At 40.7% G+C, this 21,335-nt stretch overlaps 1 protein-coding gene across 1 annotated transcript in view; it reads left to right on the top strand.

Moving 5' to 3' along the window:
* Positions 1-20,457, top strand: part of LOC137997352 (elastase-1-like) — a 29,536-nt gene extending 9,079 nt beyond the window's left edge. Inside the window, exons 3-4 of the mRNA XM_068843295.1 lie at positions 18,297-18,512; positions 19,715-20,457. Of these exons, the coding sequence (XP_068699396.1) occupies positions 18,297-18,512; positions 19,715-20,157 (659 nt within the window). The 3' untranslated portion in view covers positions 20,158-20,457. The remainder of the gene's footprint in view (positions 1-18,296; positions 18,513-19,714) is intronic.
* The last annotated feature ends 878 nt before the right edge of the window (positions 20,458-21,335 follow it).

The raw sequence follows: 21,335 nt of genomic DNA, 5'->3' as shown, positions 1-21,335 counted from the left end.
AGGGCGTGACTACAAGGTATGGTCTTTACCCCTGAGTATTCCCTGTTATCGGCTCAAAGACAACTTTCCAAAGAATTTGAAACGATGCATACCAGTAATAATTATTTGCTGTAATATATTATTGCAAATTAATATTTATTGTTTATCTACCTCAATTTTTACTTCTCTTAAGTGGAAGATCGGCTACGAAGGGTGATGTTGGACAAAAATGTTTTTTGAACTTGTCGCATGTTTTTGGGCCAAAGTGCGATGCAATTCGTCACTTTGCACGTCAATGGCCTCAGGTGCAATTGAATATAGGGGGTTACATGTTTTCTGGCTAAAGTTCATTCCCTCGGTTTGCATGTTGATGGACGGTACGATTCAATTGCGCAGTCTGTATGTTTTCGGGCTTGAAGTTATTCATGTCGTCGTTTCGCTTGTTTATGGGCCAAGTGCTTTGGGCCGCTGAGTCAACGAAGTTAAACAGGACAGCTTGGATTTTCAGGATTTATTTGAAGAAAATAATCTGAAGCTATCGAAAGTAGTTTAAATAACAATAATCCCTTAATAATTGAATACTCTGATCGAAATAAATGTAGAAGAAATTTATAAATTTAGTTAAAAACTTACGTTTGTGCAAGCCAGTCCAGACATTTAAAAATACACACAATCGCAGCGGAGCAAGAACTATTGCATCCTAACATTACAATCACATGAAAAAAAACTAGCATTTTTGGCGGGTCGGATTACATGACCTTTGGCAGTCTAGGTCCAGTCTCCTTTGTTCATTTATACGCGAAACATTCCCCAGCAATGGGAAATAGTAATTTTTCATTCATAATCTCAAAAGCCTTCTACTGGATGAATAACACAAATCTTGGTAACGGGACGCAGGTAAGTTCCTGTTCCAGTTTTCACTTTAACATTTCTCACGAGCCCATCTTCACCTGGAAACATTTGCGTTACTCTTCCTCTCATCCATTTTTCTCTGATGGCATTAGGGTCAGCCAAAATAACGAAGTCGTCAACCTTGACATTTCGTTTGCTTGTGTTCCACTTTTTTCTGGAAACCAGGTGCTGGAGAACGTCTCTTGACCATTTCTTCCAAAATGAATCGACGATTTTTTGGCCAAATTCAAATCGGTGGCGCGGGTTTTAAGTTTCACGAAACGGTCTTTGTTGGACTGTGCTTGTTGCTCTTCCTAGAAGAATATCATTTGGGCATAAATACGTGCCGTCGTCGGGATCTTCTGATAGCTTTCCAATTGGGCGCTGGTTCAAAAGATTGGCCACTTCAAGAAGACAGGTGTACAACTCCACTGGCGTCAAAATAGTTTCTCCAATTGCTCTCTTTAATGCAGACTTTGTAGACTTCACAATAGACTCTGAGCAACCATTTTGGTGAGGGGCTAAGGGCGTGGTGAACTGCCATTTCATCCCTCTGTCAGCACAATACTCCTTTAGCTGGTTGCCGTCCCAACCCTTATCATATCATGAAGTTCACACTCAGCTCCAACCATTTGAGAGGCGTTGTCCGAGATCATTAACTTTGGATAACCCCGGTAGGAGAAAAATCTTCGTAGGACTTGGAGAAAATCCATGGTATTGGCATCTGTGGCTAGTTCACAATGGACTGCACGTGTGTTCAGACAAGTGAAAATCACTCCATAATGCTTTACCAAGCTTTACTTTGATGGGCCCAAAATAGTCGCACGCGGTGTGATGGAAAGGTGGTCTGCAGGGCTGCAATCTGCATGAAGGGATATCAGCCATCAACTGGGTCTCAGCCTCTGCTTCAAATTCTCGACAGAAGGTGCATTTACGCTTGACAATCCTGGACACATTGTGACCTCTGACAATCCAATACTTCCGCCTGCATTTTGCTGTGGCGGCAGCAACACCTGAATGACCATACGGATGTGCCTGACGGGTGACTAACATAGATATCCAGTGTTTGTATGGCAATAAGACAGGACGCGTGTTATCGTAAGACAGCAAAGATGGATCGACTCGACTACCAACTCTTATGATTCCATTTTCATCAGCATATGGCGTCAATGTTTTGAAATTTCCTCTCTGCTTTTTTTGAGGTAAACCAGACTGGGCAAACTTAAGCCAATATTTTTCTGCATCTTCAATATCTAAGGCGTTGAGTGCACCCACGTTTCCTTTCTGGTTACAGTCGACTCGTTTTAGCTTGCTGCGAACGTACTGGCAGAATCTCCTGACGTACGCAGTGACTCGGATAAGTCTTCTTCAACTTGCGAAATCTTCACAGTTTAATATAAGCTCAGACACAGTGACTGGGCAAGCAATTTGGATCGTCCGTCGTTCTTTATTCACTTCAATTGAATCAGGACTTCCTGTCTCCACAGGCCAAAGTGCTTCCTCTGTCTGCAGAAATTCTGGATCTTTCAGCCATCTGTCGTTCATTTCTTCAATGGTGATACCCATCGTGATATCATCTGCGACGTTATGTTTTGTTGGGCAGTGCGACCAAATTGACGGCTCTGAGTTGCCCTGTATCTCTCCAATGCGAGATGACACAAACGGCTTGTAACTTCGTGAAGGACCCTGAATCCAGGCTAGTGCAACCCTGCTGTCTGACAAATATCGTACCCTCTTAAACCTCAGGCGTGATTCCTCTAATATGGTCTTGCCGAGGCGACATGCTAATACAGCTCCTTGTAGTTCGAGACGAGGAATCGTTAACTCCTTTAGAGGTGCAACCCTTCATTTAGCAGCAATGAACCTGACACCAAACTTCCCATTTCGAAGTTTCCATGTGGCATAGGCACAGGCTCCAAAGGCTTGGCATGAGGAATCACAAAACACAATCAGCTTAGGAGCTCCAACCGCTTAAAAAGGTGTGAGACATTGATCGAACTTGATATGATTGAATTTTGATACTTCTTCGAGCAACTTGAGTCATTTTTGTCTTGCTTCCTTTGGCACTTCTTCATCCCATTCCAATCCCAATTGCCTAGCTCCTGCATAGCAACCTTTAGCTTGATGAAAACTTCTGTTGCTGCGCCAATTTGATCGAAGATACCAGCCATTTTACTCAGTAGAATTCTCTTCGTTAGCTTTAGAGGAATGAGCGTCTTTGGATTATTAGATTGAGTGGCATCAGGCGATATGACCATCTTTATTTTAAACGTGAGCATGTCATCTTCAGGGAGCCAGACTGTTCCTAAAACTCTTTCCGTTTCTGCTTCGCTGCCAAGTATATGACCTCTTCTGAATTACTATCGTCAGCAAGGTTTGCATTTAATCTGTGTACGTGTTGGTCAAGTGGTAGTATGGCGATCATGTGATACATCTTTGTTATGTCACCACATAAGCAACATGGTTCTCTCTGAATCGTATGAGGACGCCAAAGAGATTGTTAAGTAGATCTGACCCTTTAAACCAGTAGTAGTTAAGCGTCTGACCGTTGACCGTCTGACCGTTGCATCATTCTACCTGATTGTTCCTATAGTCTGTGCTTAAGTATTTATGATCTTGACACTTTGCGGTCTCGGCGCGAGGAACAGTGTCTTAAGTTGTTTAATGTAATCTCTGGTAACCACAAACTATCCCACTTACTTCCTCCAGATCATGTTAACCATTATAATCTAAGGAGAAATAGAAAGTACGACCTCCCGGGTGTGCGCACCAAGCGTTTTCAGCGGTCATTCATTCCGGCCATGTGCCGATTAGCCAACAACACTGTGTAAATATGCGTCCGATTAGCTATCTGCTTATTGTTCTGACTTCTGGTTTTTTTAGCATTTTGTAGTATTTTAAATAAATTTAAATTAGTCATACTCATGTATCTTAACATAGTATATATAGCGTATCATTGTCAAATTTGTAAAGTATTATGCAATTCAGCCTTTTGGCTGCGAAGTAATTTTTTTATTAAACTATCTATCTATCTCTCTATCTCTTGAAAGAGGCTGAGCTATTAAAGACAATTCTTATAGGTGTGGTTTTCTTCGCTGGACGAGCAACAGCGTGATGCGCCACATAACGTGTAGGTTCCATCCACTCTCCAATTTCCTTTTCTGTTAACTTTCTGGAAAATCGCATTTCTTCCATTTCCCTTATCTGATCCCCGTACAATTTGGCGTATTCTGGTTTCTTCATCAAGGGTCGCTCGGTTGATTCCAGCTTTTTCAAAACTTGCTTATAGTTGTTGTGTAAACACGCTGGATCTTTCTTCCATGGGTACTTCATAAGCCAACCCTTCCTTGAAGTTTACAGCTCACTTCTATTAGCTTTAGCTCTGCCTTCTCTTCTTTGGACATCTTCCCTGCTTCACAGGTGCATGACAGAACAGACACTCCCATGGCTTCTGTCTTCCAAAAGTCGGTGATATCTGCACATTAATGTCTTAACTTAACAGGGAAACGTACTTTCGCTCCCTGTCCATGAGGGTCTAATAGCTGTTCCCACTGATCTGGGAAGAAACGGTGATTAAAGTCACCTTTGTCAAGCATTTACCATTGTCCACATTTTTCTCCTTTTCCCTTGAAAAGGCAACTAAAAACATCTCCCCAAAATTCAAGTGTACTGAAGGGTTTACCTTGTGCTTGTGATTGTGCCAGAGCTACACGCAGTCCTCCAACTTCTTTCAAAAGTATATTGACCATAGGATCTGGCCGATTGAAATAACTGTTGAAGAAAAAGACACTGCAATATTGAAACTGATTAAATTAAGACGTAACATTATTTCTTTGCTATCTTCATAATTTTTACAATTTGGATACACTGTGTTGTTATTGTAATGCGCATGTGAGCATCTACAGTATAATATGAAACACACGCAATATCAGTAATAAAGTTGTAAAGTTGTATGCGCAGGAAAATAACGTTTTCAAGATTTTGTATATAAATATCAATATAACCAAAAAATGGGTAGAAGTCCTCATCAACTTAAAAGTGCTCAATAGTTGAACTAGAGCAATAATCAATTGGTAATGCAAGGGTGAGGTTATATGGTCATTTAATCGCTACTCTGAGTTTCATGCTCCTTGCGGAGCAATCTTCAGGCAACTGCCAGAAAAAACGGTTACAATCAAAGATATTTGAAAATACAGAACAATAGACAATAAATGCTAAGTTTGTTACGTGACGTGTCACACAGGATCTTCATCATTAACTAGGTGAAAACATTTTTCAAGAGAAATTTCCTAGCATGTCTACAACCCGATACAAGCTCATTTCTCCTGTTGAGAGTTGACATTTCTGGACTGCGTAATATGAAAAATTTCTCCCACAGACACAAGTTGCATCTCTTAGTTAGATTCGAATAAAACCTAGCTTGTTTCACTTTCCGCCATCTAATGTCATATACAATGTTCCGATCTTTTAAGCTCCATATGTACTTACTAAGCTCGGTAGCATGTTTGTACCGCTCATTACGAAATGAACATGTATGGTTTCTGTATCTTAATTTAAAAGCAAAACTCTAGACGAAGAAATATTCTGTGGTTTAACCCGCCGTATAGCAAGAGCGCGGCAACAAACGTCGGGAAATGCTTTCTTTCACTTATCGATAAGCATTTCCCTAAATCTAACCCCCTCCATAAAATTTTTAACCGTAACACACTAAAATTAAGTTACAGCTGCATGGGTAACATCGAAAAAATAATATCTAATCATAACAAAGCTGAACTCAACAAATCGACGCGCACCAATAATGAAAAGAAAAACTGTAATTGCCGGAAACCCAACTCGTGCCCTATGGATGGAAACTGCAACGCGGAAAATGTCATCTACCAGGCTGAAGTCACCACTAACACCACAAAGGAAACCTACATCGGACTTTGCGACACTGCTTTTAAATATCAATATATATATTTTAGGTTAATTAAATACTATTAAGCACAATTTATGTAAACAACAATAATACAAGCAAGCGTAATCAATTTTAAACATCCGACCTCTGTCAACTGTTTTCCGGCCTCGCCTGCTCGTCTGAGTAAAATCGGCAGAGGAGAGGCGATCAAGCGCTCTGTAGAATCCCTTCGAATGATGCACCCTCTTGCCAAAAGCCGCCATGTGTAATTTCGGCTTCCATGACTCCTCTCATGATGACGTAGTATTTTACACTCGGCCAATGGGGAGCAAGCATTACATAGGTTTGATTGGCAGATTGCAATAGCCACTGAAACCATACTCCGCCTCCAGATACTGCTCACAGCCGTCTTTCGGGATGTCACACAACAAGCTTTGTGTAACATCCTGACCATGACTGACTAAAAAGAAGGGTCCTTAAGGAAATTCCCTTGAAAATGACATACTGTCCAGATTTTTGTCAAACTTGGCACATTTGATATTCATACACAAGACACTAAAAAAAGGCAAAAAAAAGATGGGGTCACCGTGCGTGTTTTCGCGCTGCATGCCCTTTATTCTAAGTGGTTTCTACCGAATTTAATACGCGAGAAGCGTTCGAAACTTGATCAACCGGACAGGTTGTTCTTACATGGCAAAAGCTGCCGAATATTACAGAAAACTTGAGCCTACTTGTTTGTCCGCGCTAAAATCTCTCCGTAAGTGTGATTTCAAATTGCTCGATCTTGCAAAGAAATGTAAGCAAATTGGACCGCTACATCGTCGCCTCGCACCAGGAGTCTGTCTGCTGTTCCACGTCATTGATATAAAAATACTACAACTTCTACAGTCCAACTTTTTCGTCCTTCAAATATGTTTTCCGTGTACCTATTACGAGTATAGAACACCATTGCTCGTTCAAGAGAATGAACGGCAATCCGAAAATGGTATTTCTAACGATTGAGCATGCGAATTAATCAGAAATAAATATTTTGTCGGCACGAGATACGACAAGGCCTGGGCCTTAAGCCCAAGCATCATGGATAATGATGCAGTGGAAAACTAGAGGAAGAACATCACGTGATATCGTGTGTGTTTTTATCTGAGGACTAAATTTGGTGCATTTGATGCGAATGTATACATGTACTTATGCTCAGGCGCATGTACGCCTCGGGTTGGTTCTCGGCAGGCATCCCAAAATATAGTTGTTTGGTTTACACCACTGTGTTATTTGTTGCGAAGTGGAGACAAAATCCTACAGGCTTGGTCTACAGAACATTTTCCCTTATGCCAATGCTGACAATGGTACAATGGTATAATGTATATTGTGTTGAGTGTCATCGTTTACCCTACTAAATTGAAAATCCGGCGGAGGGTACTCCCTTTTATAGGCTAAATAGTTATGTTTCTTTAGAGGAGAGGTTAGGTGTACGTGCTCTTAATTAATTAATCCATTGAGCCGAGTTCGAAAACGTTCGATCAACTTTTTCTAATTTTTTTCTAAGGTGTTTTCTTGGTTTATTTAAAAAGTGACATACGCTTCTAATCTAGTCCTAGATTAAGTATCTTTTTCCCTCATTTGCAAAGGACAAACTAGTCCAAATGGCATCCCTTGTTTACTAAAGGGAAAATTGCTTCGTCGACGGATATGGATTCTCAGTTGCATAAACGAATTTGAATTACTCTGTTCCGTTTTAACATCGGCGTCTGGACTATTTCAAAACAATCTAAACTTATTTTTCGTTTGGCAAACCATCAGTAGACCATTTCTGTTTTCTTTGTTCCATTTCAATTTCTTGTATCAAGAGAAAATGAGGGGACAGAGAGGGAGGCTCAAGGCGTTGGCCGGGATATGTTATGTCCACGAAAGTTATTTTTAGACGAGCGGAAGTCTTTGTTCTAGGGGATGTCTGTCTTCCGAGACGCCCGCATGCAGTCTTGCTTCGCTCTCAGGTTCTTAGTGAAAAGAGAAAATGATGGCGCACGTGGAAGGCTTATGAATATATATTTTCTTTCAAACATCGGACCGAGGTTGGCCTGTATGCGGACGTCTCGGAAGACTTCCGCTCGTCTAAAAATAACTTTCGTGGACATGACATATCCCAAGGGCTGGACCTGGAGCCTCCTTCTCTGTCCCCTCATTTTCTCTTGCTTGTATTTTTGGCGGTTATGGCCGCCCATATGAAAAGCCTTTTCAAATCCTCATGTCATTTAACATCCAGCCGCTTAAATCAAACGGAAAACAGCTGGGTGAAACCGAGAATTTCGGTTGCTGATGACAATTGCAAACAAATGACCTTCAAAATTGGAGAGAATTCATTTCTGTGGAGAAAAAAATACCGGTACCAGCATGAAATAACATTATCCGGATGACGGACATAAATAGTGAGACAATCGGATCAATTACCTCGCGACAAAATGATGGGATATTTTGCGTGATATTTGCCATTTTGAATGTTGATACAGTTATACAAAATATTCTTTCAGTTTACATAGCCCAACATGGATCCTTCGAATGCCTTTTTGTAACAATAGCAATATCAACGTCTAATGCACTCAAACGTTATTCCCCTCTAAAAATCCAGCCTAGTTGACACTACTAGGAAAATATAGCACCTATATCAAACACAACAAGATCAGGGTGTATCACGTGTACTACCCACATGTCCGCAATGCGTATCTATTTTCTGTGTAGTCTTTGTAATCTGTGTAGTCGTCCTTTTGTTAGTGAGAGATTTAACTATCACCTTGTTCTGTTAACGATCTTTCTTATCTGTTTGTTTGTTATTTATTTGTTTGAACAGGTTGACGTTTTGGCAATTAAAATTGAACGGAGGCCATGTTGAGTCACGAGGGATAGAAAACTTTTGTTTTTGCGCACCGAAACTCTTATGAAGTAATATGAAGTGCTAGTTTTCTACCCATATGAACCATGTGGGCGTTAGCCACGTGGTACACCCTGATCTTGTTGTGTTTGATAAAGGTGTTATATTTGCCTAGCAGTGTCTTTACCAAACATTTCAACTCGAGGTTCGGGGTACAAAATCAATGATCTATGGCCAATATGGCCGCCGCGCGAATAAGGCCCATTCAGCTTATGTGGACATCCTATACCCACCCACCAATACACTCACAAAGGATAGCCACAACACCAGGAACGTCATACCCTACTCTCCTCGATTAGTGCCGTGTGGGTTCTTTAACGTCCCACAGGGAACTTAGGAGCATGGAGGATTATGGTTTATAGTTTATAGTCCTTATCCGAGAAGACTAACCATTTGCGCATGTCATTACAAAGGCAGCACTATCTTCTCACTTATTTTAAGGCCCTTTCTTTGGCTATTGCTCGTACTGAAAAATATAAAAGATCTTTTCTGTACTCAGCTATTCTGATGATCTTTCTTCCGAGCTTCGCATATCCTCTACTTTCTCCACGTTTAAGAATAATCTTTCCAATTTTTTTAATTCTCCACTCCGTATTAAATTATCTATTTTATGTTGGGGACCGTACGACGTCGATTCATCATACTCGCCTTAGGCTTAATTGAGTGTTTTAAATAATGACCTTTTCAAGATTAATTGTGCCGTGAGCTGCGTTTGATTTTTGTAATGCTCGAACCGAAGATGCTAAACATTTCTTTTTGCATTGCCCAGGCTTTGCTGCTCTGCGCGAAATATTGTTTGCCTCCACTGCACACTTGTTTGGGTGATAGCTGGGTTTTGGCGTCTGACGAGAGAAATACTGATTGGCTCTTAAACGGTGTTCCTAATATTGATTTTAAATTCAATGTTAGTTTAGTTCACTCTGTTCAGTCATTTATCTCCCAATTAAACCGCTTTGCTTGATTTTTCTGTCTTTTCCCCGTTTTTTGTGTTGTGTATATTTTTTCCAGTTTTCTTTTCGGTTTCCTGTGTTTTACTTTTTGAGGGTAGTGCACTGTAAATGCAATACCCTTATCATCACCGGGGCTGTCTGAGTGAGTGAGTGAGTGAGTGAGTGCAGCACGTGCATGAATTACGAGACTAATGAATAATTTCTTGAATTTCAACAATTGATGTCCATTGTACAGTTATTCTGTTTGCGGTCCACTTGTCGCTTTTTTTTACTTTGCAAGACCAATGGTCAACCTCAACAGTGGCGTTGACTACTGTGGAACACACTCCTCCCACCCAATACTAGAGGACATCCCCGCCGAGGACACCCCTCATAGAGGCCTTCTAGATATATCCAACTCAAATTCACCGATAAAATCTTGTATAGTCTTGTCATGGAAGCCTATTACATGGCTATGAATAATCCTTCCGAGACTACTACTACCAAGGCTGCATATACCACCTGGCGGCAACAAAACCCCACAACCCGTCTCAATCTAGACGCAAACAAACTTGTTAATGTCCGAAGTGACATAATCAGGAAGAACAGACTCACTGACCCGGAACTCAAAATCCTCCAACAAAGGGTAAAGCAGTCCGCAGCTTCCACAGATGAATTGAATAATATAAGACCTACACCGGAAGATATAGACAACCAGGCGGCCTGTGAAATGAATGTAGTTGTAAACTGTGTTGACCAAATTCAAATGCTAGACCCAAATGCCTCTTCTCAAAAAGCTCAAAGCCAAGAAAAGTCTGATAAAAATCCTTATCCTACAAAAATGGGAAATCGTTAAGGTACAACCCATTCACGAAGGACCAGCAATACCAAAAATCAAGCATGATCCCCGAGCTAAGAACCTCTTCAAACATGCTAATGATGCCATAATTGATGTAAAAGAAGAGATGGACAGCACCCTCAGTCCGACTGAAATCAACCAGCTTATTCATGCTACTGCGACAGCCATCAGAGAAAAACTGGGAAAAAAGCCACCTAAGCCCCATACGCAAAAGATGAAAGAGCCGATTTGGAAACAGAAGATACATAAGGAAATCAAGAAACTTAGGCAAGATCTCTCTATCCTTAGTGAAATTGACAGAGGGTCGCAGATAAAAGACGGGAAGAGGAAACGGCTAGAGCGAGGACTAAATATCAGGAAAAAAGCAACCTCCGTATCGCTAAAGAAGTACTAAAACAAAAGATCCAAGCTAAAGCGCAAAGGTTGAAACGATTTGAAAAAAGAAGTGCCTTCTTCCGCCAGAAGAAGGTCTTTAAAGAAAATGCGAGCCAAGCATATTGATGTAAAGGATCCTCCAACTGTCTCGCAAACGGGGAAGTTCTGGGCAAGTATTTGGGAGACCAATAAAGAGCACAACAGGGAAGCATCATGGATTCAACACCAGGAGTTTGCAAATAAGGGCCTAGAGGGCCAGAGGTAGTCAGATATCACCCTCCGTGAAACTTCGTCAGCCATAAAGAAAACAAGTAACTGGAAAGCCCCTGGAAAAGATAAGATAACAAATTTCTGGATAAAAAATCTGTATGCTTTACATGAAGACCTTGCAAAAGGGTACAATGAAATAATGAAAAACCCAAAAACCTGTCCTACATGGCTTACTGATGAGGGCATTACCTATCTACTCTTTAAGTCTGAAGACACTAAACACCCGCAAAACTATAGACCTATCACCTGCCTATCGACAGTGTATAAGATCCTTACGTCTATCGTTGCCGATAGAGTGTACCAATACCAAAACAACTTGCTACCAGTTAAGCAAAAGGGTTGCCGACGAGGAAACTATGGTTGTAAAGACCAACTTTTCATCAATAAGATGGTAGTTGAAGAGGTAAAATCATGCAATGGCATGGATAAACTACAGAAAGGCTTTTGACAGTGTCCCTCATTCCTGGGCATGCAACTTGAGATGTACAAGGTATGCCCAACCATCACAAGGTTCATAACGGAGAATATGAAATCTTGGAAAACAACCCTACAACTCAATCACTCCCGTGGGTCCATTTCATCCAGACAGATAGAATTCAAACGTGGTATTTTTCAAGCAGATTCACTATCACCTCTGCTTTTCTGTATTGCGTTGGCTCCCCTTAGTTTGATGCTCAACGATAGCACTTATGGGTATATGTCCCAGTACGGAAAGCTGAATCATCTTTTCTATATGGACTACCTGAAAAACTTCTACAAGGATGATAGTCAGCAACAGGGCCTCCTCATGATTGTGAAGACATTCAGCAGTGACATTAAGATGGAGCTTGGCCCTGAAACGTGTGCTAAAGCCACCATCAAAAGAGGTCGACTTACCAGTACTAGCAATATTCAAATCGACAACTCTGTCACAATCAAAGAACTGGAGCAAGAAAAAACCTACAAATATCTGAGTGGTTGACGAAGGAGACGGCATCCAACATACAGCAATGAAGGAGAAGTTAAGAAAGGAGTACTACAGACGAATTAGCAACAGAGTGGACGCCATTAACACCTTGGTTGTACCTGTAGTCACATACAATTTTATTATCATTAATTGGAAACTATTTGAAATAAAGAAAGTAGATACTAAGACCAGAAAGCTGCTCACTCTTGGCAGAATGCATCAGCCAAAAGCTGACGTGGACAGATTGTACCTACCCAGAGGGAGAGGCGGACGAGGCCTTACCCAAGTGGAGTTGTCTTGCAAGACCACAACTATTGGCTTAGCAGTATACCTTGACTCAACTAATGATTCACTCCTCCGCCTTGTCCAAAAACATGAAAGTAGTAAGAAGCTCTACTAAGTCGCAAATGAAGCTGTAAAATTTAAGAAAGAAGTAGATCTCAAAGAGCTGCAACTTGAATGTGACAAATCAGCAGCACTGTACGTAAAAAGAATTAAGACAGGCGCAAAACATCAGGGTCTACAGCAAATACAAACCCGATGGGAGGAGAAACCATTGCACGGTAGGTACCCTTCACGGATTAAAGAAGCTGATGTTGATGTGAAAGCCACAAAACCAATTGCTCAAGTCTTGTGGTCTCAAGTCTCAAGGCCAAAACAGAAGGACTCATTATAGCTGCACAAGACCAAATCCTCCCTACAAAAGCATACTATCATCACATCATTTAGGATGGCACAGATCCACAATGCCGCATTTGCAACAACTATCAGGAAACTGTCGACCATGTTGTCTCGGGCTGCCCAGAACTAGCAAAAACAGAATACAGACACCGGCACAACAATGTGGCAACCTATGTACATTGGAAGACCTGTAAAGAATACAACGTGCACACAGGAGACAAGTGATACAAACACGAACCAAAAACGGTGGAAGAAAAGAATGATATCACCATTCTTCATGACATGCTATTCTTACGGATAGAGAGATTTCTGCAAACCGCCCTGACATTGTCATCAAGAATAATCGGGATAAGAAATGTACCCTCATTGATGTGGCTGTACCTTCTGATAAAAATACCTCCACCAAGGTTTTCCAAGTATAAAGATCTGGAGATTGAAATTACCAGACTGTGGCAGATGAAAACAGAAATAATCCCAATGGTTGTAGGTGTGTTAGGGGTGGTTAAGAAAGGCTCAGAAAAGCTTATGAGGGAAATTCCAGGAAACATTAACCTCTGGGAAATTCAGGAGACAGCATTGATGGGAACGGCACTCATTCTACGGAAGGTCCTATCCATCAAGTGACAAAACTCCCAAGTGCCCCAAGTCCAAGGTATGAACTCGGCCCCTGGAGAAGAACCAAAGTCTCATGAACTGAAGACTTATGATGATGATGATGATGATGATGATGATGATGATGATGATAATAATAATATCCTTCAGGGGATCTCGACCTTGTCGTCGTGAAGGATCTTGCGTGTAGCCGGTAGGATCTAGACATCCTGATAGGGTTACACAAACCAGACAGGTTGAAGGATAGACACCAGACAAACAGAGACCTATCCCCTCCTCAAATGAGTGAAATGTTAAACAATATAAGAATGCGTGACGGCGTGAGCGGGAGCGGAAACAACGTTGAAGCTGCCGCGCCCGGCAGGTGTCCCACTGCGCAGCATGGAGGGCCCGGTCGTAATCGTGCAACTGCTAGCCATCAACCAACGTCGAGAACTAGCTGGACCAAAGAGTTGAATAAGATCGTAATGAAATGTTATATCAAGAGCACGCCAAAAAAGAGAGGGTTCAGGAAAAGAATGTTAAAGATATGGAACGATACTGGAATATTTCAAGTAAGTGAACAAAACTGGCAGGACCAGCACTTGCTATTACGAACAATTGTTGGATCTCTGAAATGGAAATGGAGGAATTAAGACGGTATATTGATCTGGAGGAGCAAGGGAGTGAAATAGAACAAGATACATCTGATGAAATTAACGATGAGAGGAAAGATCATAATAGAAGAGGGGGAATTGAGGATGTCACTGATAATGTTGATGACGATATCGATGAAACAAGAGATGGAGATGCACTAGATAACCGGGACTTTGATAAAATTGGAGTAAACATGCATGGAAACAGATGAATTAGGTGAGGAAGTAAACATCTTGAAAATGGTGCAGGAGGAGTTAGAAAATTAAGAGATGCTGCAGCTACTGAACCTCAGGTTCGTCAATAGGAAGAAACTGAAAGAAAAATATATCACAGGTAAATCGAGAAAGAAAATTGGGAAGCTTGAGTCTGAGCAGAATAACACCATTAAAAGTAAACACTTAAAAGCTCGACTACAAGCACAATACAAAATCAAAGTAAGGAGTTATAAAGTAATCATTGACGAATTGAGGAGTAATCGCAAAAAGCCAAAGAATAAAACGATACGAGAGTAGAGTGGAGCAATACCATCAAAACAGACTCCTCAAAAACATTCGAAAGAGAGTGTTTGAGGACCTGGAATACATAGAAAGAGATGTCAATGAGCTACCGGAAGCCGAGGCATTTCGACAGTTTTCAGGAAGGGAATCTGGGAGAAAGATGTTACGGATAATGAAGAAGCCGATTGGGTAGAGACTGTTGAGAGAGAAGTGGTAAAGCTACTGAGAAACAGGTTGATTTTAGTGTGACAATGGAAAGATTAAGGAAACAGGCAATTAAGCTATCGAATTAGAAGTTACCGGGACCAGATGGCGTACAAGGGTACTCGGTCAAGATAAGAGAAAATGAGGGGACAGAGAGGGAGGCTCTCGGTCTTGGGATATGTCATGTCCACGAACGTTTTTTTTAGGCGAGCGGAAGTCTTTGTTCTAGCGGAAGTCTGTCTTCCGATACGTCCGCATGCAGACCAACCTCGGTCTGATGTTTGAAAAAAGACGAAGTGGACTTAACGTTTGTCGATGAAAACGACTTTCAGAAACGCGGAAAATGTTTTTTTTCTGGTCTGATAATTCCAGCTGGGAAATAAAGTTCACTATTTCTGTGGACACGAATGACTCGCTGGCTGACATCAGTGAATTAAACGGAGAACGCGAGTCAGAAACGAACAGCAAGGGCGACCGTTCATGGCACGCCGACAGCGATGGCAAGACTGCATGCGGAAGTCTCGGAAGATAGACTTCCGCTAGAACAAAGACTTCCGCTCGTCTAAAATTTCGTGGACATGACATATCCCGGCCAACGCCCTGAGCCTCCCTCTCTGTCCCCTCATTTTGTCTTGGTCAAGAACATTAAGTGCATTAACCTCATTCCCAGGGTCTCTAGAGACCCTGGGAACGCGGTTGGTGTCTGAAATTGTCAGTGAATAGAAAACAAGTGCCTTGTCTCAGAGATGTTCCTGCTTGGTTCACCAAAAGGAAAGACTGTTATCATAATGAAAGATAAGACCAAAGGAAATGAAATTATGAACTACAGACCCATTACATATCTGCCAGTTTTGTGGAAACTGTTTACTAGCATCATTTCAGAAGAAATCTACCATCATCTTGACACAAACAGGCAACTACCTGAAGAGCATAAGGTCTGTAGAAAAGCGATCAAGAGACACAAAATATCAGCTTCTTATTGATAAAACCATCATACGTAACTTTAAGAGACTGCATGCAGATTGGTCTCGCCATGGGTTGGATATACTATAAGATAGCATTCGACATGACTCCTCATTCGTGGATCCTAAAGTGCCTGGATATCTTTAGAATTGCTGATAACATCAAACTGTTTGTTGAGAACAGTATGACAAACTGGGAGACAGAACTGATGGCAGGAGGAGAAAGGATGGGAAAAATGAAAATAAAGGGTGGAATTTTTCAAGGAGACAGTCTATACAACCCTTCTTGTTGCCATTAGCTTGATCCCCATGTCCCTTGTTCTCCGTAAAGTCAAAGTTGGAGATGATCTCAGTAAAGGTGGTGGTGGCCCAAGAGTACATCACCTCCTATCTATGGATGACTAAAAGTTATTCGGAAAGACTGAAAAACAGTTGGATACCCTTATGAATACGGCTCGTATTTATAGTGAGGACATAAGAATGGCCTTTGGGATTAGTAAGTGTGGGGTGTTAATCATGCAGAAAGGGAACCTGGTACATATTGAGGGCATCGAATTCCCATACGGTACGAAGATAAAAGAGATTGACCAAGACAGTGGTTATAAATATTTGGGAATACTGGAAGCAGATTACATGAAAGATATTGAAATGAAGGAGACATTAACAACAGAATATATAAGGCAGATTGAGAAGATCTTAAAGTCCAATTTGAACAGCAGAAATTTCTCAATTCCTTAACTGTATCCCTTATAAGGTATGAGGCTGGAAAAACTGGATGGACACAGAAGGAATTACAGCAAATGATAGGAATCACGCTAAAATTAGAAACCGTTATAGGAAACTTTGTCAGTTCAAGATCAAAAAAGAGTTTTATTGATGTACTTTATTCCACCTTCCCTCTGAAAACGAGATCATGCACATTTTGATGTATTTCATTGAAACACACCAGCTTGGCCTGGCACAAGAATCGGCAAAAATACAGCAACCAAGAAAGGACAAACTTCAAACAAGATCTGCTCCAACAAATTACCTGTACGTGCTTTAACACAAGCTAGTGATATTTCTCCTTAATTAACTTTACGAGAACTCATTACGATTGTTTATAACATAAGGTCAAAATTTTCAAGGTGTCAATCGACCGTAACATGAACATATGAAAGATGTATGCTGTAAACTGGTGTGATACTGGTCACATTGGCATACATGAAAGAGTGGACGTACGGTCGATGACGTCATAGCTAAAAACAAAATTTCTTGCATCAATGGCTTCTGAAGATCGATGACGGTATTTTCAATCCAACGGCATTCTAAACCGTTTGTGTAGAATTTTCGTAGTTTTCGTAAATAGATGACCATTTATATTTCATATCTATAGGAATTACAAAAAGGTGAGCGAAATTAGCGGTATTTGTTCATTTCTTGTGACCCATTTTGAATCATGAGCTGACGCGAGCAGCTTTTACGATTGCGTGGGTGGTTGACGCGCGCGCGCGCGCTCAACCTCCTTAAGGAGGCTCGAAAGGGTTTTCAGCTGAGCGCGCGCGCGTCAGCTCATGATTCAAAATGGGTCACCCAGAAATAAACAAATACCGGTAATTTCACTCACTTTTCTTCTGAGTCCTATACATATAGAATAAAAATAGACATTTCCTATTCACGAAAACTACGAAAATTGTACACACACGGTTTTATGGTCTGGTTTAAATCCGTTTGTGTTGGCCTGTAGCTTCACTCGCGCGTGCACTCGAATGAGTGGGTGACGCATGCGTAAATGCCGATCTTGTAACCCCCTCATTTTCCCTGATTTTTCAACTTTACTCGTATATATCTCTGCTTCCGGACGGTGATTTATTTTTTCCATGTTAGCTTAGATTAATTTAAACCGTTCGTCTTTCAAATTTAAAAAAATTCTGTAGGTGAAAAAAAAAAAAAAACTATTGACACATTTCAAAAAAAATTTACTTTCCTGAAAAACTGATCTACAGATTTTGTTGAACTTTAAATATTTTAGAGATTATTTTTAACATTATCTGGGAACGTTGAATGGGAAGATTTCACCGTCCCCGTTTTTTTTTTTAAAAAGACAATATATCTTGAGTTTAAGGCTCAACGAAATACCTCATATTGTTGCCATGGTAACGTTATTTTGAAGGAAAATGTGACGTGAGAAATCTATGATGGGTACTTGATACCCTGGCCAAATTACTCTAACTGTATTTAAGGACAGAATATGTTTATTTGTTTGAAAAAAGGGGAAACTATTTCGAGCCTCCTTAATTTGACCATATTTTCTTAACTATGGTGCTCCTCGCGCGCGCCATCGTTTATGTTGGACTCAAATTCTTAATCTTCTATATTGAGTCACCTTAACTGTCTTTGATTGACTGCAACGGGCAACAACAACGTCAACAGTTCCAAGTAATGAAAAAAAGAAAAGAAAAGTTTTCTGCGGTAAAATGCTCATCTAGTCAGTGACACACTTTTGTTGCAAAAATATAAAGTTGTATTGTCTTTCTGTAACCATCCATTTACCAAAAGACCTATTCCGGTTGCTTTGCTTTCTGTTGTTTTGATCCGTCCTCAGTATGGCGGAGGGAATGGATCGGATAGTATGTTAACGATTCGTTTTTGATAGGGGAGCACGATCGCACCAAACACGAGGGGACGGAACAATACTTCGACGTATCAGAGTGCTGCGTACACAAAGGTTTTCAAATCGAGATCACCTATGGCTTCGATATCGCGATCATCAAGCTTTCCCGTCCAGCGACCTTGAATTCAGCTGTAGGACTTGTGTGTTTGCCGAACCAAAACCAAAGGATCCATGTCGGCCAACTCTGCTACCTTGCAGGTAACAACAGCTAGGGCCGATGAAATAAAGGAATGATCCACACACTTAATTTAAGAAATTGTCATCAAAGTCACCTAAAACATTCAGAAGGCCTTTTAACGTGATTTGTGGCCGCCTGAATTTTTTTCAACGGGTTCCTTTGACGAAAATTGCTCAAATTGTCCAAGTGAAATTGAGAATCATTTCTTCATTTCATGTCTAATATTTTCTTCATATCTTTTCAAGATGTCAAAGTTTTGCAGTACAGGTTTGGCGATATTTATTATGAGTAAACTTTAACTTTAACTTTAACTTTATTGAATTTGTTGCACGTACAAAATAACATCCGCAACTGGAGAAGAAAACAGGACGATGTCCCAATTGATACTCAATCCCAAACATGAAGAGATGTATATTTTAGATGGTGATTCGGACGAAATCCGATTGCTCCTTTGCAGCTCGCGCTATGCCGCGTACACTCGTTGGAGCCAGGCCATCAGAACTAGTTTAAGGTCACAACTGTCCGATATACTGTCAGCACCAAAAATTGCCCAAATGGTGCACTTCTGCTGTTGTAAACAACGAAGACGACATACAAGCTATAATGATTACAATATCAGTCAAGATGAAAATACAATTGGCAGGGAAATAGATGAGCTTCAACAGAAACTGGCAACGGCGTGGAAAGGAGACTGGCAAAATTGTTACAAGCAAAGTGATTCGTTTTGTTTCACCACAGGCTAACTCGAAAAGATCACATGGGGTTTTAGTGTCATGTTAGTATAGCCGGCGTACGAGGATAATTAACAATTGTTCCATGAGCCGGCGTTGGATACGAGATAGTAAAGTTGGCTATTATCAATCTCGGATCCAACAAGGGCGAACGAAATAATTGTTTTATTAAATTCTCAACCTTCGGTTTTGCTAAATTTTACTTAAGTTTAAGAAACGACTGAGCGACATTTGGCGTATTCATTTCCATATAAGGTGAAACGCAGGTATAATGGCTGGTAACCGAGATCCATTGAACCAATGAGAAAGCTAGAATTGCATTATCCGAGGTTCAGAATTTGAATAATTGTTATACTAATAAGGAACTTCATCTATGTCAGTGTCAAGTATTTTAGCGCTGAGGTACTAATTGGGTACACTACATTGAAATCAAATCAAATTAAATTAAAGAATAGAGCGAAATGTCATCGCTACTTCCTCTCCTTTCATAGGTTGGGGAATTGATCAACTTGGGGGAGAAAAAGCTTTGAAACTACAGGAAGTTCAAATCCCCACAGTAAACCAATCAACATGTTCCAAAGCAAATTCATTTTTCAAGACTGTTGATAACGAAACTATGCTCTGTGCTGGCTTTGGTGGCAACAGCAGCGTAAGCGGTTGCAACGGCGACAGCGGCGGACCACTCGTTTGCAAAGAGAATGGAAAGTTTCTTCTGCGTGGAGCTGTCAGCTGGGGTATACCAGGATGTCCAGCTGGAGATACGTACTCTGTTTTTGCGCGAATTAGTTCTTTCGTCGATTGGATTGAAGATCACGTCAAGAATAGTGACAAGTGTACCTGTGGTGCAGTTGAAATTAGTAGAGGATCACTGTTTCTAGCGAACACCGTCCTTATTTATATCTATATATTCTGCAATATTATTGTGCTATCATAGGCTTTTTTTTACGCTAAGCAAAAGTTAAACGAATATTCGAAGAACGAAAACTTATCCGACGTTGCAATGTCCCTATTAACAATATCTACACAGTAGTTTCGGTTTTTAGTTAGGTGTGAATTATACGATGTTCACCCACTTTTTAAATAACCTTTTTTATTAGCATGTGGCGTAAGATTAGTATATGTACATGTTACTATGAAAATGCTGCATACAAAGACTAGAGTCAATTAAGAAGCTTTATTTCTAATTAATGAATATCTGTTGAAAAGGGTAAAATAAACGTAAAATGGCAACCAAATCACATCCTGGTCGCTGCATAAATACTGATTTACATGGCGAACTTTAGAACATCTTAAACAAGAAGACGTGATCAAACATGATAGTTAAACTTGTGTCAAATCCACTAGCAGGAATTGCATCACATCCTGTTACCAAATGCAAAACATGTGCAAGATCCACTTTACTGGTGTGAATCTCTTGTGTGTCAGGATCTAGGACATTTGATGTCACTAAACCTTGTTCAACATCTTCCAGGTAATGTGAGAAGTTGAAGGCTATAGCTTCTTCACTTGTTCGTTTGTTGCTCCCCTGATCAGAAAAAATGCAATGAAACTGGCTGTCTACGATCTCAGCAGTTAGCCTCTCATTGCTATCATGCTACAGTAACTTCCGAGATTTGTCTGGATTGTTTCTAATGACATCCAAGATGCCATTTGCCATCAGTCCTTGAATAAGCTGATCAATTTCCGACTGGGTTGACAAAATGAGCTGGTGAAGGCAGATGCATCTGATAAATTCTTGTTTGTCTTCAAAAGCCACGATAGGCTTTGTATATCCTGCTTTGAACCTTAAAGAAGTATTAAAAGAAGCTTCTTGCTTGAACTTTACTGGGTCGCTGATGGCTTCAAGCTCTTCTAAAGTTGTTCTAACGTTTCCACTTGTGAGGTCACTATAACAGAAACTTTCACTGCATCTTATTTACCATACAGTATGTAGACAAAAATAGGGGCAGCAAACATTGCAGGGCCTGCTGATCCTTGATATAGTCATAGCGCTGAATAACACCATAATGGAGATACTCTTCCCTCTGAAGGGCAATCATATTGTTGACGAATCTACGGCTGGCAGGAGGCCCCGTGAACAGACTTGACGATTGCTGCATATACTTGTGCATC

This window comes from Montipora foliosa, chromosome 3 (genome assembly GCF_036669935.1).
Source record: "Montipora foliosa isolate CH-2021 chromosome 3, ASM3666993v2, whole genome shotgun sequence".
Lineage (NCBI taxonomy): Eukaryota > Metazoa > Cnidaria > Anthozoa > Scleractinia > Acroporidae > Montipora > Montipora foliosa.
The sequence above is the reverse complement of the archived record's forward strand: the minus strand, read 5'-3'. Positions and strand labels throughout refer to the sequence as shown.